This window comes from Eubalaena glacialis, chromosome 7, assembly GCF_028564815.1.
Source record: "Eubalaena glacialis isolate mEubGla1 chromosome 7, mEubGla1.1.hap2.+ XY, whole genome shotgun sequence".
In the NCBI taxonomy this organism is placed as follows: Eukaryota; Metazoa; Chordata; class Mammalia; order Artiodactyla; family Balaenidae; genus Eubalaena; species Eubalaena glacialis.
Genome location: NC_083722.1, coordinates 110,901,072 through 110,925,348, shown reverse-complemented (window position 1 = coordinate 110,925,348; position 24,277 = coordinate 110,901,072). Strand labels below are relative to the sequence as shown.

General features: G+C 40.6%; 1 protein-coding gene across 4 annotated transcripts in view; it reads left to right on the top strand.

Annotated features, from left to right (window-relative positions):
* Positions 1 to 24,277, top strand: part of CFAP92 (cilia and flagella associated protein 92 (putative)) — a 77,012-nt gene that overhangs the window by 3,621 nt on the left and 49,114 nt on the right. For 3 of the 4 annotated variants that reach the window (XM_061197347.1, XM_061197348.1, XM_061197343.1), the window contains exons 3-7: positions 947 to 1,137; positions 1,758 to 1,962; positions 7,547 to 7,678; positions 8,587 to 8,662; positions 16,117 to 16,238. In XM_061197347.1, coding sequence (XP_061053330.1) covers positions 947 to 1,137; positions 1,758 to 1,962; positions 7,547 to 7,678; positions 8,587 to 8,662; positions 16,117 to 16,238 — 726 coding nt within the window. The remainder of the gene's footprint in view (positions 1 to 946; positions 1,138 to 1,757; positions 1,963 to 7,546; positions 7,679 to 8,586; positions 8,663 to 16,116; positions 16,239 to 24,277) is intronic. The other variant, XM_061197346.1, reaches the window with a different exon arrangement.

Below are 24,277 nucleotides of genomic sequence, written 5' to 3'. Positions count from 1 at the left end.
GGAGGCTATTTGGTTAGGTGTATACCATGTTTTAGAATTGACCTATCTTCTCGGTGAATTGAATTTTTGGTCATTGTGTGTGACCTCCTCTATCCATAATGGTGCTTTTTATCTTTGGTCGGTTGATATCAAGCAAAAGAGCCTGAAAAAAGACATCTGCAAATACCACCCAAAAGAAAACTGGTGCTTATTTGATTACCTTTAATCCTCACATCTCTTGCAGCATCTCCTAGATTTGTTTTTCTTAGTTTGGCACTTATTCCAAAGGCGTTTACAAAATAGGTCTCAACTTATGAGACCTTGCCTGAGAGTATTTTTATGGTGCCAGTACCTTCAAAGGATCTATCTTTGGCTGGATATAAAATTCTAGCTTCAATGTTTTTTCCTTCAATACCTAAATAGTTATGAATTTATTTATGAATGTTTATGTAAGTTGTTTACTTAAGAGAAATGAGATCCTATGTATCCTGTTGTACAACTTGCTCGTTAAAAATTTGATGGCACCTCTTAGATATCTTACAGGATATGAGCAGACCTGGTTTTACTTTGTTGTCGTTTGTTTTAAACACCTATATAGTATTCCATCGTATGTGTCTAATTTATCCTACCCTGTATTGGTGGGGTTTTTTTGGGTTTTTTTTTAACCTGCCTCTTACTGTCGAGACTAGGGGCAGGCAGGTAAGTGCCTGCAGTAAAAAAATTTAAGGAGATGCTCACCTCAGAGTCACGCGCTATAATTCCGCACACTGGCTTCCAGCCCTGGGGCTGCTCCTCTGGTGGCTGGGAGGACCGGACATGCATCTTAACTCCAAGCGGGCGGCAGCGGGGAGTCTGCACACGGCACCTCCTCCAGCCTTGGGCTCTTCTTGATTCCAGGGAATCGTGGAGACGGGTCTGCTTTCCCATGTGAGATTAGAACAAGTCTCATTACATCTGTATCTTCTAGGTCACAAAGGAAAATATTCAAGTTTGGTTGAAAAATATAGGAGACACCCTAAAATGGACAAACCTATTGCAAAGGTTCGCCATTACTACCACATCGAGTATTTCCTCCTGCCTGATGATGGGGAGCCTAAAAAGGTTGATGTGGTGGTGTTTCCAGCCTTGGCCAAAGTGTTCCTGGATTCAGGAATAAAGGTGAGTGTGTGTGTGTGTGTGTGTGTGTGTGTGGCCTTGCATATAGTCTGATACCCACAAGAAATAGCACGAGCCACAAAGGATGCTTGCTTCCCCTGGAACTTGCTAGAAATGTAGGATCTTGGTCTCCACCCTAGGCCTACTGAATGGGAATCTGTACAAACCTAATAACATTGATAGCAACTCTATAATTTTCTATGAAGGTATTTTTACCTAATAATTTCTTTGGTGTTTCAAAAGTTTTGGCAGCTCTTGTTATTTCTTTCTGTGTGTACACGTGAGTACGTGTGTGTACACGCGCACGCCTGTGTGTGCACACCCGCCACCCGCACACGCATGCACACTCCCGCCTGGGGCAGGGCTCTGGGTCAGGATGGGGAGTCCCTGGAGGGACACTCTTTGCAGGGAATTGCTTTTACTTTATTTTTCCGAGCAACCCAGAGGCGTGCAGGCCCGTCTGTGGCACCCATTTCCTGATTCCCTATGTGAGTTGGGAGCCAGAAGGGGGTGGGATGCACAGACAGACAAGCGGAAGGCAGGGCCTGCCACATCGTGGTAGCGGTCAGATCTTGGCCTCTGAGCTTTCAACGCTGAGAGTCTCTTGTTGTCCTTTTACACAGACCATCAGGCCATGGCAAGAAGGGGACAAGGTCTGGGTGTCGTGGACCCAAAGTTTTAACATCAACATGACAAAGGAGTTACTAAAGAAAATAAATTTTCACCAAATCACCTTGAGGCTCTGGGACACCAAGGACAAGGTTTCGAAAAAAGCCAAGCATTATCGATTAAAACCTTGCGGGTTTCTGGAAGATGCAGGATCTTTTGGTAAGTCAGGCATTCATGTTTGATTTGAGATGTTTCCGGAGGCGTGTGGCTTCTCACCGGTAACAGCAGAAAAGCCAGCCAGCATCTCCTCATTTGTGCATCTGGTTTTCCTGGGGCCCACGCTGGTTTCTGTCAGCGCAGTGACACCCCCTCCCTCCAGGACACGTGCGGCGATGGGAAGGGCGCCCCAAGTCTGTGTGCCGCCCGTCAGCCACCACTCTGGGCAGTGCTGAGGCAGGCATCCACCACCGGCCTGTGTCCCAGGATGAGTCTGGTGTGCTCCCTGAACAAAAAAATTAGAGGCTATCGAGAAACGAAACAGAAAACTCGAAAGTCCCACAGCCCTGTTTCCATTAGGCCCTTCAGACTCTTCCTCGTGTAAAGATTGTATCAGTGCCAGAAAGTCTCCTTTCGAACTCCCCTCAAAGTAGAGAGGCCTAGGTTGAAGTCACGCAGCTGAATTGAACCCTGTCTCCATCCTGAGCTAATGGTGACCTTGGGCACCTACTTCATCTGGCCAGATGCCTGGGGGCAGGGTGGTGGGAGTGCGCCTCCCTCCCCCTGCAATAAGGAGGATTGCATTGTGTAGAGGGAATTTTAAAACTATCATAAAATGCTGCCACTTAAAATATGCAGCAGCATTCTTGTAAGATGCATCCCAGTTTTCGGAGCTATTAGAAGGTAAAGTCGACGTGCTTCAGAGAATGGGTGGAATGAGGCACTGTTACGGCTGCTGATCGCGGCTTCCAGACAGGTACAACCCTCCCCACTTTCCATGAGCAAAGTAGGCCTGGACTTGCTTGTAGCGAGAGGCAGCGCCAGAATCAGAACCCAGTTTTGTGTGACTGGAAAGTCTTTTTTCTCCGGTTTCCAGCCTGCCCTCCTCAAAGAGCCTTCCCGACCTTGGGGGCCTGGGGCTTCCGAGTTTTAATCTTTCATTGCTATCCCGGGTTTCTTACCCTCGGCAGTGTTGGCATCTTGGGTCGGATCGTTCCTTGTTGCAGGGACCGTCCTGGGCACTGGAGGACTGTAGCAGCATCCCTGACCTCTATGCACTAGACGCCAGGACTAGCCTCCCAGCTGTGACAACTAGAAATTTCTTCAGACATTGTCCACAGGTGCAAAATCGCCCCTGGCTGAAAATCACTGATTTGCCTCTAAACTACTAGTCCTGGGTGAGAAAATGGGATTCAAGTTCTCTTTTCTCACTTGGACCAAAGGAAAGACCCGTGTCCTCAGAGCATGGGCTCTAAACCACCCGCATTGGACGCACTTGGAGTGCAGCCTCAATGCAGATTCCAGGGCCTGCCCCAGAGCTGCCAAGCCCAAATTTCTGGTAAACATCTGCCTGGCAGTGGGCTTACCCTGGAGCAGAGATGCCAGGGTGGGTGTACCAGGAGGACTTCCTGGAGGAGGGGCCATGGAGACAAGTTTGGAAGGGTAAGTGGAATCAGCTGGCCGGAAAAGGGAGGAGGCCGGGTGTCACAGGCCCTTCAGTGGGGCCCCTGGGCCTTTTGCTCTGCGCGTCCTTGGGGCCACTGCTCCTCCTTGAACCCTGTCCCACGCCTGGCGTCACTGCCTCTTAAGTTAACTAATTTTTTTCCATTAAAAATATCAGTGTGTGTTCACTTTGCAAAACAATTTAGAAGTAGATTAGCCAAAGGGAGAAAAAATTAAAATCATATGATGTCTGAGCAGAGACAGTCATTGCTAACATTTTCCTGTGCGTTTTACAACTGGGTACAAAATTTTAACAAAGACGGATCCAGTGTACATACTGTCTTAAGTCCTGCCTTTTTCCACTTAAGAAGTTATCATCTTTTTTTTTTTTATTTTGGAGGAGCTTTTTTTTAATCAATATTTTTTAATTGAAGTATAGTTGATTTACAGTGTTTACTGCTGTACACTAAAGTGATTCAGTTATTTGTGTATACATTCTTCTTTTTAAAAAATTCTTTTCCATTATGGTTTATCATAGGATATTGAATATAGTTCCCTGTGCTATACAGTAGGGCCTTGTTGTTATCCATTCTATATATAATAGCTTCCATCTGCTAACCCCAACCTCCCACTCCATCCCTCCCCCAACCCCCTGCCCCTTGGCAACCACCAGTCTGTTCTCTGTGTCTGTGAGTCTGTTTCTGTTTCATAGACAGGTTCATTTGTGTCATATTTTAGATTCCACATATAAGTGATATCATATGGCATTTGTCTTTCTCTTTCTGACTTACTTCACTTAGTGTGATAATCTCTAGTTGCATCCATGTTGCTGCAAATGGCATTATTTCATTCTTTTTTATGGCTGAGTAATATTCCATTGTATATATGTACCGCATCTTTTTTTTTTAACATCTTTATTGGAGTATAATTGCTTTACAATGTTGTGTTAGTTTCTGCTGTATAACAATGTGAATCAGCTGTATGTATACATATAGCCCCATATCCTCTCCCTCTTGAGCCTCCCTCCCACCCTCCCTATCCCACCCGCCTAGGTGGTCACAAAGCACCGAGCTGATCTCCCTGTGCTATGCAGCTGCTTCCCACTAGCTATGTATTTTACATTTGGTAGTGTATATATGTCAATGCTACTCTCTCACTTCATCCCAGCTTACCCTTCCCCCTCCCCATGTCCTCAAGGTACCACATCTTCTTTATCCATTCATCCGTTGATGGACATTTAGGTTGTTTCCATGTTTTGGCTATTGTGAATAGTGCTGCTATGAACATAGGGATGCATGTATCTTTTTGAATTATAGTTTTGTCTGGGTATATGCCCAGGAGTGGGATTGCTGGATTGTATGGTAATTCTATTTTTAGTTTTCTGAGGAACCTCCATGCTGTTCTCCATAGTGGCTCCCACCAACAGTGTATGAGGGTTCTCTTTTCTCCACATCCTCTCCAGCATTTGTTATTTGTAAGACATTTTAATGATGTCCATTCTGACCAATGTGAGGTGGTACCTCACTGAAGTTTTGATTTGCATTTCTCTAATAATTAGCGGTATTGGGCATCTTTTCATGTGCCTATTGGCCATCTGTATGTCTTCTTTGGAGAAATGTCTATTTAGGTTTTCTGCCCATTTTTTGATTGGGTTGTTTTGTTGTTGTTATTGAATTGTATGAGCTGTTTGTATACTTTAGAAATTAAGCCCTTGATAGTTGTATCATTTCCAAATATTTTCCCCCATTCTGTAGGTTGTCTTTTCATTTTATTTATGGTTTCCTTTGCTGTGCAAAAGCTTATAAGTTTGATTAGGTCCCATTTGTTTATTTTTGTTTTTATTTCTATTGCTTTGAGAGACTGACCTAAGAAAACATTGGTACGATTTATGTCAGAGGATGTCTTGCGTATGATCTCTTCTTAGGAGTTTAATGGTGTCATGTCTTATGTTTAAGTCTTTAAGCCATTTTGAGTTTATTTTTGTGTGTGGTGTGAGGGTGTGTTCTAACTTCATTGATTTGCATGCAGCTGTCCAACTTTCCCAGCACCATTTGCTGAAGAGACTGTATTTTTTCCATTGTATATTCTTGCCTCCTTTGTTGAAGATTAATTGACATAGGTGTGTGGGTTTATTTCTGGGCTGTCTGTTCTGTTCCATTGAGCCATATGTCTGTTTTTGTGTCAATACCACACTGTTTTGATTCCTGTAGCTTTGTAGTATCATCTGAAGTCTGGGAGGGCTATGCCTCCTGCTTTGTTCTTTTTCTTCAGGATTGCTTTGGCAATTCTGGGTCTTTTATGGTCCCACGTGAATTTTAGGATTATTTGTTCTAGTTCTGTGAAAAAGGTCATGGGTAATTTTATGGGGATCACATTAAATCTGTAGATTGCTTTGGGTAGTATGGCCATTTTAACACTATTAATTCTTCCAACCCAAGAGCATGGGATATCTTTCCATTTCTTTGAATCCTCTTCAGTTTCCTTTATTAATGTTTTATAGTCCTCAGTGTATAAGTCTTTCACCTCCTTAGTCAGATTTATTCCTAAATATTTTATTTTGGGGGGTGTGAGTTTAAAAGGGATTGTTGTTTACATTCCCTATCTGATATTTCATTGTTGATGAAGAAGTTATCTTCTTTTTTGTTTTAATTTATTAAATTTATTTATTTTTGGCTGCATTGGGTCTTTGTTGCTGCATGTGGGCTTTCTCTAGTTGCGGCGGCTCTTCGTTGTGGTGCATGGGCCTCTCATTGTGGTGGCTTCTCTTGTTGCAGAGCATGGGCTCTAGGCGTGTGGGCTCAGTAGTTGTGGCACGCGGGCTCAGTAGTTGTGGCATGTGGGCTCTAGAGCGCAGGCTCAGTAATTGTGGTGCACGGGCTTAGTTGCTCCGCGGCACGTGGGATCTTCCCGGACCAGGGCTCGAACCCGTGTCCCCTGCGTTGGCAGGCGGATTCTTAACCACTGTGCCACCAGGGAAGCCCGAGAAGTTATTCTTGAAACTCCTGTTTCCTGGGAGCAGAGACACATGAGGCCAAGGGAATGGGAAGTTCATCACCTGCGAGAACTTGTCAGCTTTCAGCCTCCCGGTCTTGAACAGAGCATCCCAGCAAGAGTTAGCATTTTCTTCTCTTAAATCTGCTCAGCCCCTTGGTTTCTCAGTACTGTGGGACAAAGACCGTCTGAAGCCCCCCAGGTCATGGCTGACTCCTGCTATGCCCTCAACTCTTGGCCACGCCCCACCCAGCACCTACTTGGTGTCACTGCCTGTGTGTTGCTCTCTGGAGTTCTCTAGCCCTCAGCTGCCTCTTCTTTCTGCACCCACGTTTATTTTTGTCTCGTCTCTCCTGCATTGCTCCCTGACCTTCCTGTATCACCCCTCAGACCCTCGCACTTCACTGCTCTGCAGCTTTTTATGGCTGCCCAGTGCCTTCGGGAACCAAGTCTGACATCTGAGTCCAGCCTCGAAGGCATCGTGCACCTTGCTCCCCAGGCCTCCTTTCTCATCTCTGCTGTCACCTTCACACCTGCTCCAGCCCTGGTCCCTGAAAACACTAGGCTTTTCCCCATTGTAGGGCTTGCCTTCGGGCATCAGGGGCTCTTAGCCTAATCTCTTGCTCCGAAAACTGTTATGCATCCTTCAGTGCTGCATCCAGCCACATCTCTTTTCTCTCCACATCTTTCTTCAGCATCCGTTACTGCCATTCGTTCGCTCCTTCCCTCTGCTCGTTCTTCGTTCCACACGTATTGGCTGCTGCTGTGTGCGTGCAAAGCCCCGCACTGATAGACGTGAAAGACACGGAGGGGTGTCACCCTTGCTGGGGATTGTCCTCACTTTGGTAAAGGATCAGCGCCCTGACCACAGGAGGGTGACTTAAGCGTCAATAAAATGGGGAGGTGGTGATGCCTTTCTTAGAGTGCAGCGTGAACATCAAATGCAACAACAGATACCGAGTGCTTAGTGACCTAGTTTGGGAGAAGCCGTTGCCAGTTGAGGTTTGCATTTCCCCGTGTTTTGAAGCAGCTCCCGGAGGGCAGCGGCCTTGCCTCCATTATTGGTCCAGCACCAGAAGAGTGATTGTCACAGCGTGGGTATCAGTGTGTATTTCTGATTGAGTCCGTGATGCTTTCTTCTCCTGCATTCTAGAGGAGGTGAAACATTTGGTTTTAAGTCAGAGAAGTTCGTCTGAACAGGGCATTCACGTCAAAGAGAAGCTGCACCAGGACCACGCACCAGGGAAGCCAGAAGAAGCAAGAAAAGGCTTAAGCTCTGGACATGGTGAGTGGAGACCCCGGCAGGGAAGGTGGTTGGCTGGTGTTGCTGGAGTGGCGCGTGCGCACTGGCGTCCGCCCCGCGTGGGCAGTGGCTGCGCTGCGCCCCTTCACCCTCCGAAGCGGGCGCGGCTCTCCCTGCACCACTCTTTCGTCGTGGATTCTTGTCCTTTCATTTTTGTGACTTACCAAAAAAAAAAAAAAACCTTTCCTAGCCGTAGAAGTTAGATACATCTTTTTTGTTTGTTTTTTAGAATATTCAGTGAATATGCTGGGCTGGCCAAAAAGTTCGTTCGGGTTTTTCCCGTAAGATGTTATAAAGTATAAAACAAGCAGGGAAAATAATCTGTCGTTCCGTCACCAGGAACAAACGTAATATTTTGGTTATCATATTATGGCAACTCCTTTGTTTTTGTGCTAAGATTTTTTTTTTGGATGAGGTTATTCTGGTCACATAATTTTCTGTTCTGAGATTACTACGTCATCACATGCACTATCCTGTTTCCTTAAGAACTTTCCGTAAACTTCATCTGTGGTGACTTTGTAATATTTCCTCTGCTGGCGACACTGTAATGTGCTTAACTATTCCCTGTTGGTGGGAACTTAGGAATCTTGGGGGTGTTTTCAGTATTCTCTACGGTGCTGAAGTGGACAGTTGAACAGATGGTAGACTTTTCTTCTTTTTTGTTCTCTGGGGGGTTAGATAAGGACCTAGAGGCCTTCTCTTGCCTCCATTTGTCCAAAGTAACCATAGTTATTCTGTGTATTCATTCATTACTCACGTATTATTGACAGACCTTTTTTCTGAATGCTTGGGGACTGTTGCCTGGGGGCTGGCATTGCATGTGCCTTAGTGAACTCGTGTAGAACAGGAAGTTTGGAGACGCTGGCTAATATTACTGACTTCTCACCCAGCAGAAAAGGCAACTCTTCCCAAGACCACTGAGAACTCTGAAGAGCTGCTCAGGACGGAAGATCTTGACACAGCACAGTAAGGATGGCCCTGTGTTATTTTGGAGTGTGGGAGTGGAACCCCCTCTTGTACTTGCCCCACAGATTCTCACCCAGAGTCATGTTGATTTTTGGTAACTTCACTTATGTTCGATATCACGCATTCCAGCTGAGATTAACGGAACGGAGAGAGGCATGCTGTGTCTTTGAGTGTGTGTAGTGCATCGGGCCCCATGCTTTTGCGTGCGTTACTGTATCGCATTTAATCATCAGCATTATCACTCTGTGGGGTGGTATTACCATCTCCATTTTCTCCATAAAGTAACTGAGAGGTTACGTGATTTTTACAAAGTTATAAAACTAGAATTCTTGGTCATCTTGAGAGTGTTGGTAACGCCAGGATCCCAGCCCACACCTTCAGATGACTGAGTCCACAGCCTTCCCTGTTGGGAGTGCAGTTGCTCTTGGGGCCTCCTGTAGCCTAATGAGGGTCCAGCGAAGGAGGCTTCTCAGATGCTGTGGGGGGTCAGGGAGAATGGAGGCCCAGCTGGTGGCTTGATGGGATAGGATGGGAAGAACCAGAGAACATGTCATTTTTTTCAAAAATTTTATTGAATTATAGTTGATTTACAATGTTGTATTAATTTCTTCTGTACAGCAAACTGACTCAGAACATGTTTTAAAGTGTTGATTAAAAATTTGTTTTGCAGGAATTTACAGATTAATTTGGGGAGAATTGACTTTTTTTCCCCCCCAGAATATATATATATATTTAACATCTTTATTGGAATATAATTGCTTTACAATGCTGTGTTAGTTTCTGCTTTATAACAAAGTGAATCAGTTATACATATACATATGTTCCCATATCTCTTCCCTCTTGCGTCTCCCTCCCTCCCACCCTCCCTATCCCACCCCTCTAGGTGGTCACAAAGCACCGAGCTGATCTCCCTGTGCAATGTGGCTGCTTCCCACTAGCTATCTATTTTACATTTGGTAGTGTATATATGTCCGTGCCACTCTCTCACTTCGTCCCAGCTTCCCCTTCCCCCTCTCCGTGTCCTCAAGTCCATTCTCTAGTAGGTCTGTGTCTTTATTCCCGTCCCGCCCCTAGGTTCTTCATAAACATTTTTTTTTAATTCCATATATATGTTACCATACGGTATTTGTTTTTCTCTTTCTGACTTACTTCACTCTGTATGAAAGACTCCAGATCCATCCACCTCACTACAAATAACTCAATTTCGTTTCTTTGTATGGCTGAGTAATATTCCATTGTATATATGTGCCACATCCTCTTTATCCATTCATCTGACGATGGACACCTAGGTTGCTTCCATGTCCTGGCTATTGTAAATAGTGCTGCAATGAACATTGTGTGAATCAATCATCTTTTTGTGTTTTTTTTTTTGTTTTTTTAATCTCTGTGTGGACAATGATAATCCAACAGTATTATTATCATCAACAACAGATTTTGTTTTAAATTTTTAAATTTAATTTAATTTTATTTTTATACAGCAGGTTCTTATTAGTCATCAATTTTATACACATCAGTGTATACATGTCAATCCCAATCGCCCAATTCATCACACCATCACCCACCCTCCGCCACTTTCCCCCCTTGGTGTCCATACGTTTGTTCTCTACATCTGTGTCTCAATTTCTGCCCTGCAAACCAGTTCATCTGTACCATTTTTCTAGGTTCCACATATATGCATTAATATACGATATTTATTTTTCTCTTTCTGACCTACTTCACTCTGTTTGACAATCTCTAGATCCATCCACGTCTCAAAAAATGACCCAATTTTGTTCCTTTTTATGGCTGAGTAATATTCCATTGTATATATGTACCACATCTTCTTTATCCATTTGTCTGTCGATGGGTATTTAGGTTGCTTCCATGACCTGGCTATTGTAAATAGTGCTGCAATGAACATTGGGGTGCATGTGTCTTTTTGAATTATGGTTTTCTCTGGGTATATGCCCAATAGTGGGATTGCTGGATCATATGGTAATTCTGTTTTTAGTTTTTTAAGGAACCTCCATACTGTTCTCCATAGTAGATGTATCAATTTACATTCCCACCAACAGTGCAAGAGGGTTCACTTTTCTCCGCACCCTCTCCAGCGTTTGTTGTTTGTAGATTTTCTGATGATGCCCATTCTAACTGGTGTGAGGTGATACCTCACTGTAGTTTTGATTTGCATTTCTCTAATAATTAGTGATGTTGAGCAGCTTTTCATGTGCTTCTTGGCCATCTGTATGTCTCCTTTGGAGAAATGTCTATTTAGGTCTTCTGCCCATTTTTGGATTGGGTTTTTTTTTAATATTGAGCTGCATGAGCTATTTATATATTTTGGAGATTAATCCTTTGTCTGTTGATTCGTTTGCAAATATTTTCTCCCATTCTGAGGGTTGTCTTTTCGTCTTATTTATGGTTTCCTTTGCTGTGCAAAAGCTTTGAAGTTTCATTAGGTCCCATTTGTTTATTTTTGTTTTTATTTTCATTACTCTAGGAGGTGGATCAAAAAAGATCTTGCTGTGATTTATGTCAAAGAGTGTTCTTCCTATGTTTTCCTCTAAGAGTTTTATAGTGTCCGGTCTTACATTTAGGTCTCTAATCCATTTTGAGTTTATTTTTGTGTATGGTGTTAGGGAGTGTTCTAATTTCATTCTTTTACGTGTAGCTGCCCAGTTTTCCCAGCACCACTTAGTGAAGAGACTGTCTTTTATCCATTGTATATCCTTGCCTCCTTTGTCATAGATTAGTCGACCATAGGTGCGTGGGTTTATCTCTGGGTTTTCTATCTTGTTCCATTGATCTATATTTCTGTTTTTGTGCCAGTACCATATTGTCTTGATTACTGTAGCTTTGTAGTATGGTCTGAAGTCAGGGAGTCTGATTCCTCCAGCTCCGCTTTTTTCCCTCAAGACTGCTTTGGCTATTCGGGGTCTTTTGTGTCTCCATACAAATTTTAAGAGTTTTTTGTTCTAGTTCTGTAAAAAATGCCATTGGTAATTTGATAGGGATTGCATTGAATCTGTAGATTGCTTTGGGTAGTGTAGTCGTTTTCACAGTACTGATTTTTCCAATCTAAGAACATGGTATATCTCTCCATCTGTTGGTATCATCTTTAATTTCTTTCATCAGTGTCTTATAGTTTTCTGCATACAGGTCTTTTGTCTCCCTAGGTAGGTTTATTCCTAGGTATTTTATTCTTTTTGTTGCAATGGTAAATGGGAGTGTTTCCTTAATTTCTCTTTCAGATTTTTCATCATTAGTGTATAGGAATGCAAGAGATTTCTGTGCGTTAATTTTGTTTCCTGCAACTTTACCAAATTCATTGAATAGCTTTAGTAGTTTTCTGGGGGCATCATTAGGATTCTCTATGTATAGTATCATGTCGTCTGCAAACAGTGACAGTTTTACTTCTTCTTTTCCAATTTGTATTCCTTTTATTTCTTTTTCTTCTCTGATTGCCATGGCTAGGACTTCCAAAACTGTGTTGAATAATAGTGGCAAGAGTGGACATCCTTGTCTTGTTCCTGATCTTGGAGGAAATGCTTTCAGTTTTTCACCATTGAGAATGATGTTTGCTGTGGTTTGTCGTACATGGCCTTTATTATGTTGTGGTAGGTTCCCTCTATGCCCACTTTCTGGAGAGTTTTTATCATAAATGGGTGTTGAGTTTTGTCAAAAGCTTCTTCTGCATCTATTGAGATGATCATATGGTTTTTATTCTTCAGTTTGTTAATATGGTGTATCACACTGATTGATTTGAGTATATTGAAGAATCCTTGCATCCCTGAGATAAATCCCACTTGATCATGGTGTATGATCCTTTAATGTGTTGTTGGATTCTGTTTGCTAGTATTTTGTTGAGGATTTTTGCATCTATATTCATCAGTGATATTGGTCTGTAATTTTCTTTTTTTGTAGTATCTTTGTCTGGTTTTGGTATCAGGGTGATGGTGGCCTCATAGAATGAGTTTGGGAGTGTTCCTTCCTTCGTAATTTTTTGGAAGAGTTTGAGAAGGATGGGTGTTAGCTCTTCTCTAAATGTTTGATAGAATTCACCTGTGAAGCCATCTGGTCCTGGACTTTTGTTTGTTGGAAGATTTTTTTAAACTTTATTATTAATTAATTAATTTATTTATTTTATTCATTTATTTTTGGCTGCATTGGGTCTTCGTTGCTGCGTGCGGGCTTTCTCTACTTGCGGCGAGTGGGGGCTACTCTTTGTTGCGGTGCACAGGCTTCTCATTGTGGTGGCTTCTCCTGTTGTGGAGCATGGGCTCTAGGCACGTGGGCCTTAGCAGTTGCGGCACGTGGGCTCAGTAGTTGTGGCTCACGGGCTCTAGAGCACAGGCTCAGTAGTTGTGGCACATGGGCTTAGTTGCTCTGCGGCATGTGGGATCTTCCCGGACCAGGGCTCAAACCCGTGTCCCCTGCATTGGCAGGCGGATTCCTAACCACTGCACCACCAGGGAAGTCCCTGTTGGAAGATTTTTAATCACAGTTTCAATTTCATTACTTGTGATTGGTCTGTTCATATTTTCTATTTCTTCTTGGTTCAGTCTTGGAAGGTTATACCTTTCTAAGAACTTGTCCATTTCTTCCAGCTTGTCCATTTTATTGGCATAGAGTTGCTTGTAGTAGTCTCTTAGGATGCTTTGTATTTCTGCAGTGTCTGTTGTAACTTCTCGTTTTTCATTTCTAATTTTATTTATTTGAGTCCTCTCCCTCTTGATGAGTCTGGCTAATGGTTTATCAATTTTGTTTATCTTCTCAAAGAACCAGCTTTTAGTTTTATTGATCTTTGCACTTGTTTTCTTTGTTTCTATTTCATTTATTTCTGCTCTGATCTTTATGATTTCTTTCCTTCTGCTAATTTTGGGTTTTGCCTGTTCTTCTTTCTCTAGGTCCTTTAGGTGTAAGGTTAGATTGTTTATTTGAGATTTTCCTTGTTTCTTGAGGTAGGCTTGTATAGCTATAAACTTCCCTCTTAAAACTGCTTTTGCTGCATCCCGTAGGTTTTGGATCGTCGTGTTTTCATTGTCATTTGTCTCTAGGTATTTTTTGATTTCCTCAGTGATCTCTTGGTTATTTAGTAATGTATTGTTTAGCCTCCATGTGTTTGTGTTTTTTACGTTTTTTTCCCTGTAATTCATTTCTAATCTCATAGCGTTGTGGTCAGAAAAGATGCTTGATATGATTTCAGTTTTCTTAAATTTCCTGAGGCTTGATTTGTGACCCAAGATGTGATCTATCCTGGAGAATGTTCCATGCGCACTTGAGAAGAAAGTGTAATCTTCTGTTTTTGGATGGAATGTCCTATAAATATCAATTAAATCTATCTGGTCTATTGTGTCATTTAAAGCTTCTGTTTCCTTATTTATTTTCATTTTGGATGATCTGTCCATTGGTGTAAGTGAGGTGTTAAAGTCCCCCACTATTATTGTGTTACTGTCGATTTCCTCTTTTATAGCTGTTAGCAGTTGCCTTATGTATTGAGGTGCTCCTATGTTGGGTGCATATATATTTATAACTGTTATATCTTCTTCTTGGATTGATCCCTTGAGCATTATGTAGTGTCCTTCCTTGTCTCTTGTAACATTCTTTATTTTAAAGTCTATTTTATCTGATATGAGTATAGCTACTCCAGCTTTCTTTTGATTTCCATTTGCATGGAATATCTTTTTCCATCCCCTCACTTTCAGTCTGTATGTGTCCCTAGGTCTGAAGTGGGTCTCTTGTAGACAGCATATATATGGGTCTTAATTTTGTATCCATTCAGCAAGCCTGTGTCTTTTGGTTGGAGCATTTAATCCATTCACGTTTAAGGTAATTATCGATATATATGTTCCTATGACCATTTTCTTAATTGTTATGGGTTTGTTTTTGTAGGTCCTTTTCTTCTCTTGTGTTTCCCACTTAGAGAAGTTCCTTTAGCATTTGTTGTAGAGCTGGTTTGGTGGTGCTGAATTCTCTGAGCTTTTGCTTGTCTGTAAAGCTTTTGATTTCTCCCTCGAATCTGAATGAGATCCTTGCTGGGTAGAGTAATCTTGGTTATAGGTTCTTCCCTTTCATCACTTTAAGTATATCATGCCACGCCCTTCTGGCTTCTAGAGTTTCTGCTGAGAAATCAGCTGTTAACCTTATGGGAGTTCCCTTGTATGTTATTTGTCATTTTTCCCTTGCTGCTTTCAATAATTTTTCTTTGTCTTTAATTTTTGCCACTTTGATTACTATGTGTCTCGGCATGTTTCTCCTTGGGTTTATCCTGTATGGGACTCTCTGTGCTTCCTGGACTTGGGTGACTATTTCCTTTCCCATGTTAGGGAAGTTTTCAACTATAATCTCTTCAAATATTTTCTCTGGTCCTTTCTCTCTCTCTTCTCCTTCTGGGACCCTTATAATGCGAATGTTGTTGCATTTAATGTTGTCCCAGAGGTCTCTTAGGCTGTCTTCATTTCTTTTCATTCTTTTTTCTTTAGTCTGTTCCGCAGCAGTGAATTCCACCATTCTGTCTTCCAGGTCACTTCTCCGTTCTTCTGCCTCAGTTATTCTGCTATTGATTCCTTCTAGTGTATTTTTCATTTCAGTTATTGAATGTTCATCTCTGTTTGTTCTTTAATGCTTCTAGGTCTTTGTTAAACATTTCTTGCATCTTCTCGACCTTTGCCTCCATTCTTTTTCCGAGGTCCTGGATCGTCTTCACTATCATGATTCTGAATTCTTTTTCTGAAAGGTTGCCTATCTCCACTTCATTTAGTTGTTTTTCTGGGGTTTTATCTTGTTCCTTCATCTGGTACATAGCCCTCTGCCTTTTCATCTTGTCTATCTTTCTGTGAATGTGGTTTTTGTTCCACAAGCTGCAGGATTGTAGTTCTTCTTGCTTCTGCTGTCAGCCCTCTGGTGGATGAGGCTATCTAAGAGGCTTGTGTAAGTTTCCTGATGGGAGGGACTGGTACATGACTCTTTTTGAATTATGGTTTTCTCAGGGTAGAGAATGGACATTTTTACATTTTGAAGTTCTCCCATCCATGATCATGGTGTATCTTTTCACCTAATTCAGCTCCTCCTTTATGACTTTTAATAGGGTTGATTTTTTTTTCTTCCTATAGATGTTGTGGATAATTCCTGTAAAAGAATTCCTGAATATTTTAGAGTTTCAGTTGCTTTTTATAAAATATATTAATTTTTCCATCATAATTGATAATGCAAGTTTGTCTGCAGACTGGCAGCCTCAGCATGACTGGGAGCTTGTTAGAAATGGGAATCTCAGGGCCACCCCAGGCTTGCTGAACCACAATCTGCATTTTATTCAGTGATTCATATTCATGTTGAAATTTGAGAAGCACTGGGTTAGAGGAATGCAATGTTATATTTTTAAAAATCTGCTTACATGCCGTCCAGTAAATAGATTCTTAGATCTGGTCCCTGATTTTTCTCACTTTCATTTATTTTTCTCTTTGTGAATTTTCTAGATGTGGTACTTCAAGACCAGTCATTTCTTTGGGAGGGGCAACCACTACGGAGATGAAGGAGTTAATTGAGAGGCCGTCATTTAGCAGCTTAACAAACTTGTTGGAAAAGCAAAAATTTCAAAGTAAGTTAGGATGGGACTTTGGAAATTTATAGTATAACTAGACCTGGAAAAGAATTATGAAATATTTCAAATTCAGGATACTTCAATAAGATTCAAATATTATTCAAAAGTAAAAACTACTACATGCAATTTTAACTTACCCGGTCCATCTCACCTCATCCGTCTGCCCATCCCATCCCATCCCATCCCATCCCACCCCACCCCACCCCACCCCACCCCACCCCACCCCACCCCACCCCACCAATATTTCTGTGCTCCTGGTCCATGGTGTTGTGTGTATGGGAAACATGAAAATCTCTAATATTGACCAGAGACTTCCAGATAAATAATTACACTTCTATGTGATAGATGCTTTGTAGGGTGGGTATGTGGGATGTGCCGGGGTGGAGAGGCTCTCTTTGGAAGATGAGAAGCCATTTGCTTCTTACGGTGGAATGCGGGAAATGGCACTCCTGAAAGCATGGGATCTGAGTGTCCGACTCCCAGCAAGGACCCTCCGGTCCCTGAGTCTACCTCCTCGTTCTTGGCCTAGATCTCCTCAGCAGTGTTTCAGCAAGCGGTTGTGTTTCCAGTATGAGGTGGAAAATTCTAGAGCCGGGGCACTTGCTTCCCATTTCCCATTCGTTGAGCTGTAACTGCTGCACATCGTTTCCTTAGCCCTCCGTCAATCCGCTTTTCCCAGTTCTAGTCCAATCCTGAAGCTTCTGGAGTCAGGCTCCTCACTGGCCGTGGGAGATGTAGGGCAGTAACGTCAGTCCTGTTTTTCAGGCCCTAAAAGACTAGGAACACCTTGCAACTCCTTCCAAGTTTTCTCTTTCCAGGTTAAACAGCCTCAGTCCTTTTTAATGTCCTTTAAGCATTTTAATGAGGTTTTCAAGCCATGCATTTTTTTTTTAAACTTTCAAAATTATTTAGTAGTTTCTTACAAAGTTAAGCATGAATCAACTCCATGGTCCAACAATCCTATTCCTAGACATTCCCAAAGAAAAATGAAAGTTATGCCCACAAAAGCAGTTGTACAAAAATTTCATAAAAGTATTATATATAATAACAAATAAAGTAAAACAAAATAAAACTGAGAACAACCCAAATGTCAAACCATAGGAAAATGGATAAACACAATTGTGATGTATTCATACAATGAAATAGTACCCAGCAATTAAAAAAAAACAAAAAAAGGAATACACTAGAGATACATGCAGTAGCAGAGACATTAGTGAAAGAATCTAGAGACACACACATACACACAGACATTACAGTGTGAAATTAAATTCCCATCAGGTACACATGAACTAGCAAAACCAGTCTATGATGATAGTCAGTGAGTGGGGAAGAGTGGGAATTATGATTGAAAGGGTAAAGAATTTTCTGGAGTGAGGAAAATGTTTCATATATTATTTGGAATGGTGATTACACACTTTTAAAAACTCATCTTAATAACTGTACATTGTATTATATATAAATCATGCCCCTTTTTTTTTCAGATAATAACCATTTGCATTATTGAGACATATAGTTGATATGTTAACATGCATATAATAAGAATTATGACTTACTGGCTTATAATTACAATAAAAAACCTCTGTCATTATTTTTTTTTTACACACACACACTGTATTTTATTTTTACAAGAGATAAATAGACTGACACCAAGCATTGTACATGGATGACCACAACAAAAGCAACAATGATTGCAATTACCAAACATGAAACACACTCATACTATGTCATAATATTGACATTCAGTCCAGTAATCCTCCACTGTAACAGCTCCTTTACTTTGCAGTGAAAATTGATTTGTATATTCTTTGCCTCTGAGTCCTTGTGGGATTTTTTTTTTTTAATTCAAACAGAAAGTCACAAAAATTATACTCATCCTCATCAGTTCACTCAGTCCCATGTAATTAATTTTTTTCTTCATCTTGATCTTTTGTTAGCACTTTATGAGTTCATCAGTTTTTCATTAGAGTTCTGAAATGCTTATTCATTCAGTTCAGCAGTACAGTCAGTTACCAGAAACCTGTACTTGTCAGAGTCTTTTCCATGAATTTCTTGAAGATGAAACCCTTTTATAGGAACATATTTGCAAAAGCATCAGAGTACACCCAGAACTGTCTGTAAATGACAAAAGAATTAAAAATGACCACGGTTAAAGATTTGATGAAAGTTCATAATAATGCAGTTGACAAGAAAATTAGTTATTTCTGAGATATACATTTTAAAGTAATAACTAGGATTATGACTTATAACATTATACCAGAACATATAAGATTTTTACAAATTTCATGTAATGTCTGAAACATTTATATTAACATATTTCCATACCAATAACCCAATGAAAGTTTAGTATTAGTTGTTCTGTTTGTTTGTTTTCTTATACTGCAGGTTCTTATTAGTCATCAGTTTTATACACATCAGTGTATACATGTCAATCCCAATCGCCCAATTCAGCACACGACCATCCCCACCCCACTGCAGTTTTCCCCCCTTGGTGTCCATATGTCTGTTCTCTACATCTGTGTCTCAAATTCTGCCCTGCAAACCGGCTCATCTGTACCATTTTTCTAGTTTCCACATACATGCGTTAATATACGATATTTATTTTTCTCTTTCTGACTTACTTCACTCTGTATGACAGTCTCTAGATCCATCCACGTCTCAACAAATGACTCAATTTCGTTCCTTTTTATGGCTGAGTAATATTCCATTGTATATATGTACCACCACTTCTTTATCCATTCATCTGTTGATGGGCATTTAGGTTGCTTCCATGACCTGGCTATTGTAAATAGTGCTGCAATGAACATTGGGGTGCATGTGTCTTTTTGAATTACGGTTTTCTCTGGGTATATGCCCAGTAGTGGGATTGCTGGGTCATATGGTAATTCTATTTTTAGTTTTTTGAGGAACCTCCATATTGTTCTCCATAGTGGCTGTATCAATTTACATTCCCACCAACAGTGCAAGAGGGTTCCCTTTTCTCCACACCCTCTCCAGCATTTGTTGTTTGTAGATTTTCTGATGATGCCCATTCTAACTGGTGTGAGGTGATACCTCATTGTAGTTTTGATTTGCATTTCTCTAATAATTAGTGATGTTGAGCATCTTTTCATGTGGTTCGTGGCCGTCTGTATGTCTTCTTTGGAGAAATGTCTATTTAGGTCTTCTGCCCATTTTTGGATTGGGGTGTTTGTTTCTTTAATATTGAGCTGCATGAGCTGTTTATATATTTTGGAGATTAATCCTTTGTCCGTTGATTCGTTTGCAAATATTTTCTCCCATTCTGAGGGTTGTCTTTTCGTCTTGTTTATGGTTTCCTTTGCTGTGCAAAAGCTTTGAAGTTTCATTAGGTCCCATTTGTTTATTTTTGTTTTTATTTTCATTACTCTAGGAGGTGGATCAAAAAAGATCTTGCTGTGATTTATGTCAAAGAGTGTTCTTCCTATGTTTTCCTCTAAGAGTTTTATAGTGTCCGGTCTTACATTTAGGTCTCTAATCCATTTTGAGTTTATTTTTGTGTATGGTGTTAGGGAGTATTCTAATTTCATTCTTTTACATGTAGCTGTCCAGTTTTCCCAGCACCACTTATTGAAGAGACTGTCTTTTCTCCATTGTATATCTTTGCCTCCTTTGTCATAGATTAGTTGACCGTAGGTGCGTGGGTTTATCTCTGGGCTTTCTATCTTGTTCCATTGATCTATGTTTCTGTTTTTGTGCCAGTACCATATTGTCTTGATTACTGTAGCTTTGTAGTATGGTCTGAAGTCAGGGAGTCTGATTCCTCCAGCTCCGTTTTTTTCCCTCAAGACTGCTTTGGCTATTCGGGGTCTTTTGTGTCTCCATGCAAATTTTAAGATGATTTGTTCTAGCTCCTTAAAAAATGCCATTGGTAATTTGATAGGGATTTCATTGAATCTGTAGATTGCTTTGGGTAGTATAGTCATTTTCACAATGTTGATTCTTCCAATCCAAGAACATGGTATATCTCTCCATCTGTTGGTATCATCTTTAATTTCTTTCATCAGTGTCTTACAGTTTTCTGCATACAGGTCTTTTGTCTCCCTAGGTAGGTTTATTCCTAGGTATTTTATTCTTTTTGTTGCAATGGTAAATGGGAGTGTTTCCATAATTTCTCTTTCAGATTTTTCATCATTAGTGTATAGGAATGCAAGAGATTTCTGTGCATTAATTTTGTGTCCTGCAACTTTACCATATTCATTAATTAGCTCTAGCAGTTTTCTGGTGGCAGTTTTAGGATTCTGTATGTATAGTATCATGTCATCTGCAAACAGTGACAGTTTTACTCTTCTTTTCCAATTTGTATTCCTTTTATTTCTTTTTCTTCTCTGATTGCCGTGGCTAGGACTTCCAGAACTATGTTGAATAATACTGGTGAGAGTGGACATCCTTGTCTCGTTCCTGATCTTAGAGGAAATGCTTTCAGTTTTTCACCATTGAGAATGATGTTTGCTGTGGGTTTGTCATATATGGCCTTTATTATGTTGTGGTAGGTTCCCTCTATGCCCACTTTCTGGAGAGTTTTTATCATAAATGGGTGTTGAATTTTGTCAAAAGCTTTTTCTGCATCTATTGAGATGATCATATGGTTTTTATTCTTCAGTTTGTTAACATGGTGTATCACATTGATTGATTTGCGTATATTGAAGAATCCTTGCATCCCTGGGATAAATCCCACTTGATCGTGGTGTATGATCCTTTTAATGTGTTGTTGGATTCTGTTTGCTAGTATTTTGTTGAGGATTTTTGCATCTATATTCATCAGTGATATTGGTCTGTAATTTTCTTTTTTTGTAGTATCTTTGTCTGGTTTTGGTATCAGGGTGATGGTGGCCTCATAGAATGAGTTTGGGAGTGTTCCTTCCTCTGCAATTTTTTGGAAGAGTTTGAGAAGGATAGGTGTTTGCTCTTCTCTAAATGTTTGATAGAATTCACCTGTGAAGCCATCTGGTCCTGGACTTTTATTTGTTGGAAGATTTTTAATCACAGTTTCAATTTCATTACTTGTGATTGGTCTGTTCATATTTTCTGTTTCTTCCTGGTTCAATCTTGGAAGCTTATACCTTTCTAAGAATTTGTCCATTTCTTCCAGGTTGTCCATTTTATTGGCATAAAGTTGCTTGTAGTAGTCTCTTATGATGCTTTGTATTTCTGTGGTGTCTGTTGTAACTTCTCCTTTTTCATTTCTGATTTTATTGATTTGAGTCCTCTCCCTCTTTTTCTTGATGAGTCTGGCTAATGGCTTATCAATTTTGTTTATCTTCTCAAAGAACCAGCTTTTAGTTTTATTGATCTTTGCTATTGTTTTCTTTGTTTCTATTTCATTTATTTCCGCTCTGATCTTTATGATTTCTTTCCTTCTGCTAACTTTGGGTTTTGTTTGTTCTTCTTTCTCTAGTTTCTTTAGGTGTAAGTTTAGATTGTTTACTTGAGATTTTTCTTGTTTCTTTAGGTAGGCTTGTATAGCTATAAACTTCCCTCTTAGAACTGCTTTTGCTGCATCCCATAGGTTTTGGGTCGTCGTGTTTTCATTGTCATTTGTCTCTAGGTATTTTTTGATTTCCTCTTTGATTTCTTCAGTGATCTCTTGGTTATTTAGTAACGTATTGTTTAGCCTCCATGTGTTTGTGTTTTTCACGTTTTTTTCCCTGTAATTCATTTCTAATCTCATAGCATTGTGGTCAGAAAAGATGCTTGATATGATTTCAATTTTCTTAAATTTACTGAGGCTTGATTTGTGGCCCAGGATGTGATCTATCCTGGAGAATGTTCTGTGCGCACTTGAGAAGAACGTGTAATCTGTTTTTGGATGGAATGTCCTATAAATATCAATTAAATCTATCTGGTCTATTGTGTCATTTAAAGCTTCTGTTTCCTTATTTATTTTCATTTTGGATGATCTGTCCATTGGTGTAAGTGAGGTGTTAAAGTCCCCCACCATTATTGTGTTACTGTCGATTTCCTCTTTTATAGCTGTTAGCAGTTGCCTTATGTATTGAGGTGCTCCTATGTTGGGTGCATATATATTTATAACTGTTATATCTTCTTCTTGGATTGATCCCTTGAGCATTATGTAGTGTCCTTCCTTGTCTCTTGTAACATTCTTTATTTTAAAGTCTATTTTATCTGATATGAGTATAGCTACTCCAGCTTTCTTTTGATTTCCATTTGCATGGAATATCTTTTTCCATCCCCTCACTTTCAGTCTGTATGTGTCCCTAGGTCTAAAGTGGGTCTCTTGTAGACAGCATATATATGGGTCTTAATTTTGTATCCATTCAGCAAGCCTGTGTCTTTTGGTTGGAGCATTTAATCCATTCACGTTTAAGGTAATTATCGATATATATGTTCCTATGACCATTTTCTTAATTGTTTTGGGTTTGTTTTTGTAGGTCCTTTTCTTCTCTTGTGTTTCCCACTTAGAGAAGTTCCTTTAGCATTTGTTGTAGAGCTGGTTTGGTGGTGCTGAATTCTCTGAGCTTTTGCTTGTCTGTAAAGCTTTTGATTTCTCCATCAAATCTAAATGAGATCCTTGCCGGGTAGAGTAATCTTGGTTGTAGGTTCCTCCCTTTCATCACTTTAAGTATATCGTGCCACTCCCTTCTGGCTTGTACAGTTTCTGCTGAGAAATCAGCTGTTAACCTTATGGGTGTTCCCTTGTATGTTATTTGTCGTTCTTCCCTTGCTGCTTTCAATAATTTTTCTTTGTCTTTAATTTTTGCCACTTTGATTACTATGTGTCTCGGCGTGTTTCTCCTTGGGTTTATCTTGTATGGGACTCTCTGCGCTTCCTGGACTTGGGTGACTATTTCCTTTCCCATGTTAGGGAAGTTTTCGACTATAATCTCTTCAAATATTTTCTCTGGTCCTTTCTCTCTCTCTTCTCCTTCTGGGACCCCTATAATGTGAATGTTGTTGCGTTTAATGTTGTCCCAGAGGTCTCTTAGGCTGCCTTCATTTCTTTTCATTCTTTTTTCTTTAGTCTGTTCCGCAGCAGTGAATTCCACCATTCTGTCTTCCAGGTCACTTCTCCGTTCTTCTGCCTCAGTTATTCTGCTATTGATTCCTTCTAGTGTAGTTTTCATTTCAGTTATTGTATTGGTCATCTCTGTTTGTTTGTTCTTTAATGCTTCTAGGTCTTTGTTAATCATTTCTTGCATCTTCTCAATCTTTGCCTCCATTCTTATTCCGAGGTCCTGGATCATCTTCACTATCATTATTCTGAATTCTTTTTCTGGAAGGTTGCCTATCTCCACTTCATTTAGTTGTTTTTCTGGGTTTTTTTCTTGTTCCTTCATCTGGTATATAGCCCTCTGCCTTTTCATCTTGTCCTTTTTAATGTCCTTTAAGCATTTTAATGAGGTTTTCAAGCCATGCTTTTTTTTTTTTGAAGTAAAGTACACAGAAAAATGTACAACAATGTACCCACAATTTAGGTATTAATATTTTGCCATATTTCCTTTATTTCTTTCTTGTTCCTTTTTCTTTTCTTTCTTTCTCTCTTTTCTGTTCTTTTTTTTTTAAAGGAAATTAGAGGCTACAGATACAGTTTACGCGCGCTTGGCTTCCCGTGCTTTTGAGAAGCGTACAGCTACCCTCGCCTAGAAATCAGTGTAACCCCCCCTCCCGCCCTTTCTCACACGTTCACACAACATTGTAGTGATTTTTGGTTTCGTGAGTTACAGAAATGACTTCACGCATGCATATTTAACAGCAACTTGCTCTTTCTCTTGACTTTATTTCTGAGATTTATTGGTGTCAGTACATCTCAGTCCAGCCCCTTCTTCTACCTTCTGTAAAGTGCCCTGTCGGGTAGTGCCCCCTTCATCCCTGCAGGCCCCCTGAGGGGCGTTTGAATAGTCACCAGTTTCCTGCTGTCACCAGCGCTGCGACAGCGACCGTCCTTGCGCGGGGCTCCAGCGCACGTTTAGGAGGGTCTAGGGCGCATGCCCGGCAGGGTCACGGGTGTAAGAAATGCGCCGTGACCGCTCAGGGGATGCTGCCGGTTTAGGGTCCCGGTT